Source organism: Arachis ipaensis, chromosome B3 (genome assembly GCF_059453495.1).
Source record: "Arachis ipaensis isolate K30076 ecotype BB chromosome B3, ASM5945349v1, whole genome shotgun sequence".
In the NCBI taxonomy this organism is placed as follows: Eukaryota; Viridiplantae; Streptophyta; class Magnoliopsida; order Fabales; family Fabaceae; genus Arachis; species Arachis ipaensis.
In genome coordinates, this window is record NC_142438.1 from 41,724,108 (window position 1) to 41,730,417 (window position 6,310).

At 23.2% G+C, this 6,310-nt stretch overlaps 1 protein-coding gene across 1 annotated transcript; it reads left to right on the forward strand.

Moving 5' to 3' along the window:
- Positions 1–4,112: 4,112 nt before the first annotated feature.
- On the forward strand, positions 4,113–6,092 carry LOC107634406 (uncharacterized). The gene is made up of 3 exons (XM_016337918.3): positions 4,113–4,634; positions 4,924–5,003; positions 5,524–6,092. Exons 1-3 carry the CDS (start codon positions 4,182–4,184, stop codon positions 5,762–5,764), a joined length of 774 nt encoding a protein of 257 aa, XP_016193404.1. The 5' UTR covers positions 4,113–4,181; the 3' UTR covers positions 5,765–6,092.
- The last annotated feature ends 218 nt before the right edge of the window (positions 6,093–6,310 follow it).

Genomic DNA, 6,310 nt, shown 5'->3' on the forward strand with positions numbered 1-6,310 from the left:
ATAGTGGTCTAAAACTAATTATATCATCTAATTATCAAACTAAATAATTATTTTTAACAACTAATTTAACATAAAAATTCATTCTAACTAAATAAATATATTAAAATCATAAAATAATACAAGAATAAATTAAATTTAAAATGAATAGAAGAACATAATTACTTAAAGTTGATGAATCTCAAAGATAAAAAAAATAAAAAAGAGTCAAATAGAAAGTAAAGAAAAAAGAGATAAGAGTAAATCATAAAGAATAAAAAGTGAAAAAAAAAAGTGAAGGGATCACAAATTTATATATTTAGGGGAATTTACTTGAAGTTCGTTAAGGGATACGACAAACTTACATGAAATTTACCAAATCACAACGTTCACAGAGGAAGACAACAAATTTGCTTCAAGTGCCAAAAAAATAAAGTCTAATTCAATTTTTTTTGGAGAATAGTTGTTTTATTTTATTATAAAAAAATTCCTCACTCAATAGTTTCAAAAAAAATTGTTAAATTTTTTATGCATAATGCATTAAAATTATTGGAAAACCCGTTTTCTAATTCTCTTAACTAATACTATTAAAAAACTTTTTAGTAAAATTCTTTTAAAAAAATGTTAAATTTTTTGAAAATTAAAACCCACCTGACAAGACAAAGCACTATCATAGGAAATTGTTAGGAAAGATACGGCCTGGTGACTAACTCAAACACAAATAGGCTTCCAATTAATAGAAAAAAAAAATATAATATATATATATATAATGAAAAGTCAAAGCATTTTGAGTCATTTGGTTTGGGAGTCATAGTTCTAACGCATGCTTTTACTCCTTTTATTCCCATGTTTAATACTGCATTTAATGTAAAAGTCTTCTTTATTTACAAGAAATTCTAGAGTACATGCAATTGGGTTTTACGGGTTTATTAATATTTTTAGTTAGAATATTTATTTTATGAAATAATTATAACAATAAATAATGAGAGAGGGTAGAACATGGAGTAAATTACTGTTGACCTCTTAAAAGATTCAATTATTGATAAAATGACATGAAGAAAAAAAAAATACATTTTAACTTTACAAATCAAAGATGATTTCAATTTAATAATAAAAAATATTAAGTGAATATCAGAATTTATTATTTTTAGCTATTAACTAATTAATTATTAATATTTAAAAATATAAAATAAAATATATTATTAAATTATTAAATTAAAAAATTAAATTAATAGTTGAATAACGATAAAAAATAATAAATTCTAATAACTTGTAGTGTTTTTCTTTAATAAAAAGTGGTTTTTTTTCTTAAATGACCAATAATTCATATATTTGATCCAATTTTTTTTGTTGGAACACTAGTTTAGAAAATTTTTTGTTGGAACTGTTCTTTTACGAGTGTGTCACCTTATACTTGCTGCCTTTTATCAAATTAAAATCGTCTTTGAAAGCTTAAAATATATTTTTTAAATATATTACGTACACATAAAAAAGTTAACTACTTATTTAGTTATCATTTATTTATATATAGATATATGTATTATAATATGAAAAACAACGTCATTTAAGCAGGAAAATATGTTTGGAGTGGAGGCTTTGGCCTCCTAGCTTTTATTAAAAAAAGTTAACCACCAAAAATATTTTTAAATTATTTAAACACTAATAAAAATATATTTAAATTTTATTATTGACAAAAATATCTTTAAATAATTTAAAAATACAATAAAAATATTCAATAGTAAATATATATTTTTAAAAAATACTTTAAAAATTAAATTTTGATACAATTTTTACGAGCATAATTATAAAAATAAGATATTATTATATTTAAAATTTTGTGATTTTTTGTTAAGTATATATTTTTTGTAATTTTTTTTGTTAACAGTTAATAATACATTCAAAAAATCGAATAATAATATCTCATTTTTTAATTATGCTTGTTAAAAATCACATTAAAATTAAATTTATAAGACATTTTTTGAAAATATATATTTACTTTTGAACATTTTTATCGCGTTTTTAAATTATTTAAAAATATTTTTGTCGATAATAAAATTTGGGTGCATTTTTGTCAATGTTTGAATAGTTCAAGGGATTTTTTGGTAGTTAACCCTTAAAAAAATTAATGATAATAAATTATTAAGTATAATTTAAATTTTTAAAAATTTATTTAGTATTTAGTCTAGTATAAATAAAAGTTTAGTCCAACCTAAATATTAATGATTTCTAACATTTAAAAAATAAGTAACAATATTAAAAAAAACTAAAAAAAATATTATTACTAATATTTTTTATTAAATAAATTTTTTCAAATTTCATAAAGTGAATTTTTTTTTTCTTGTGACCATCCTTCTTGATTCATTTGATATTAATTCTCTTTATTTCAACTGCTATAATTGAAAGATCTTTTTCAGCTATGAATATTATGAAAAATAACTCAGAAATAAAATGAAAGATAAATTTTTTACTAATTATTTTTTAATTATATTGAAAAAAAAATTGCTGAAAAATTTGACACAGATTTTATTATCGATAAATTTTATGATACAAAAAATCAACTAATTCGTTAGTAAAAAATACACACGTATTTTTTGTACTTTAAAATATATTTTCTATTGATATATTTTTATAATACATTTTATATTATATAATTTTTTAATATTATATATATTATTGACTTTCTATTATAATATTCCTGAATTTGTTACTAATTCAACAAAAAATTATGCAAATGCTACAAAACCAGGTTGTTTCAATTTTATAAAGGTGACACTCAAAAGTACATATGAGTATAATTTAAACAGCAATTCACTAAGATAGCGTTTGTTTTGAGGTATTGGAATAGAGATTAGAAGACTGAGACTCAATATTATATTTGTGGGCTCAAAGATTATTACTAAAATTTTTGTCTCTATCCCCATAATTTTAGTATTTCAGTACCTTCAAAAAATGAGGACACAGAGGATTGAAATTTTTAGAGACGGAGATTGAAATTTTAATAACATTTTATACCTAAAATATCCTCATTTTAATTAATTAATTCCACTTTTCCCTTTGTACAAATTAAATTAGAGCTTCATTCTTTTTTCAATTTCTATCTCCCACTTTACACCAAACAAAATATTAAAATTTATTTCGATTTCTATCTTTGAATTTCTGTCTCTCAATCTCAATCTTTCAGTCTCTATCTCTCTACCAAACGCTACCTTAAAAGACTAATATAGATTTACATTTTTCAATTTAAGAAACTAATTTGTTTATTTACAAAAATCAAAGACTTAATTGATTTGAAAATTTAGGACGAAAGAGATATTTACTCCAAATATTTGAGAAAACATGATAAATACTTCACCCATTAATAAAAAATTAATAGTTCACTAATTTTTTTTCTTTAAATTGATCATTAATTATTAAATAATTAAATAGAAAAAAACACTAACTGAAATTTAAAAATATAAATAAGACACATATTATATAAATAAAAAGTCTTGGGATGAGTACATTTTAGTAATTAATTTTGATCAATAATTAGTTAGTATAAATATTAAATTATTTTTAATAAATAAATTTATTAATTTATATATGTAAATTTTGATAAATATAAATATAAGTTGTATTAATTCATGTGTGTAAATTTTAATAAATATAAATATAAATTATAAATTTTATATATACAAACTATTAGTCTTTTACTGACCAAATATTAACTTAAAATAATATTAATATTAATCATATATAGCATTGTTGATATATATAAAATAAAAGAAGTAATTTTCTTTTTTCTTCCATAGTAATTAATAATAAAAAGGAGAATTTCAATAATAACTAAAAAGAATGTCAAAAAATTATCAGAATTTATTATTTATTTATTTTAACGATTAATTAATTATTAATATTTAAAAATATAAAATAAAATATATTATTAGATTATTAAATTAAAAAATTAAACTATAAAAATTAAATTAATAACTAATAAAGATTAAAAATAATAAATTCTAATAGCGTATAATATTTCTAAATAACTAATTGAAATTGAATCTCGAAAACGAAGACCAATAAAACCCCAACAATAATAAATCGGTATTAATTAATTAATTAATTAATACCCTATATATCTCACAAAACCATAACTTTCCCGTTTGACTTACTTCAGATACACACACAACAAACTACCACAGTTTCTCTCTCTTTCTCTCTTTTCTGCCATGGAAGATGAAAAAGCCTGCATCACAAGTCTAACTCTGGGTTTGGGAATTGGAGGAGGAGGAGGAGGGTATCCCCCAAAGAAGAAGCAGAAAATGATGATGATAATGAAGAACAAGCCTATTAAGCCTGTGCCTTCGCTGGACCTAACTTTTGATGATGATGAAGCTTTTCCGAAAGAAGCCATTGATGATGATGATGATGATGATGATGATGATGATCGAGAAGAAGGATTATTCATCTCTTTGAATAATAAGAGAGTCGGTGAAGAACACAGCTACAATTATAATAAGCGCTGCCCGGCGAATGGAAAAAACAGAGATGACAGCTATAATGATGAGAATAATAATAATCATAATAATAATAATTATTGCAGCAGAAAGAAACTGAGACTCACCAAGGATCAATCAGCTTTGCTTGAAGAAAATTTCAAGAATCATACCACTCTTAACCAAGTATATTTTATAATTCATTCATCACAATTTTCATTTCTTTATTATTATTCATTCATTCACTCATTTTATTAGTTTTATATATGGAATACTATTAAAAACATAAAGATAATTACACAGTCGAGTATATTTATCGATATTATTATTATTATGTTTTTAACAATTAACAGTTGCTATGCAATTATTTTGAATAAAATTTTGCTAACGGCTTATATTAATTAATTGTTAATTATAGGCACGAGGTGAATGAGGTTTATGAGTTTAATTAATATGTATCGGTTTCGACATGCAGGCTCAGAAACAGGCACTTGCTAAGCAATTGAATTTAAAGCATAGACAGGTTGAAGTTTGGTTTCAGAATAGAAGAGCAAGGTATGTGCGTTATTATTATTATCATTAATTAATTATTTTTATTTTAGGATAAGATAAATCTATTTTCCTACTTTTGTTCATTTTTAAATTAGAGGGTGTTCAAATTCACATTTGGTTTGGTCTTGTTCTTAACTATTAACTGTTAAGTACTACTATTTTTACTCTAAATCAATTTCGCTTTTGCTTATCTAGGTTCCATTTCTCACTTCCATAGAATTGTTTTTTAGTAATAAAGTGGTTTATTTTATGAAAATATTTTTCTTTCTGTAAATATAGTATTATAAATTATCAAATTTTGTAATGATTTATAATACGATCTTCACGTGTGAACTTTTTAGTTTGAATATATAATTATCTTTTTATTTTTCTTTCTTAATAGTAATTTTTTTGGTTGAGCCTATTTAATATTCAAGATTCAATAGTAACAATGTTGATGATGTTACATAATTGTATTTTCATCCGTAATTAGATAACCGTGTTCTGAAAAAATTGGTGCATTTAAAATGAAATGTATGATCAGGACAAAGCTGAAGCAAACAGAGGTGGATTGCGAGTTCTTGAAGAAATGCTGTGAGAGATTAACAGATGAGAATCTAAGGTTGAAGAAGGAATTGCAGGAGCTACGTGCAATCAAAGCTGGACCAACACAATCACCAACACCGCCATTGTACATTCAATTACTCTCTTCTAAATCTTCGCCCTTGACTATTTGTTCTTCTTGTGAGGAGCTATTGAAGAAGACCAAACAAGAAAATATATAATAATTAATGATGCTGTTATTCCCAACACAAATTGGGACCAGCTAGCGTAGATTTAATTTAATTAATTTAGACTAGTACTGGCACTAAAGGTAAACTTAAACTGATCATAGTATAGTATACTTTTGATCAAGCATATTGGATTATTATTTTGCAGTATTAAACTTCAATTGTTCATTAATTATTCATATAGAAAAATATGTGATTATTTATAATTTCTCTATCGGCTTGCTTATTAGGTAGTTAACAAATTAAAGTGCTTCTGTTTGTTGATTTAATTGTTACACTGATGATAAGGGATGCTATTAATAATAAGCGACTACTATTATTATTTGTTTGTGCTTTTTTTTTTTTTTTTGCTTGAATTCGAAGATCGATGTGGACCACATGGTACGGACAAAGAACAAGTCTTTGAATGGTAGTAATTGACATAGATGGAGACAATTTCCTAAGTCAATAATCCACTAATTAGAACGAAGAAGAGTTGAATGGTATGGTTTGGTTATATCTGTCATCCATGATGCGAGATATCAAAGATATGGGTGTTTC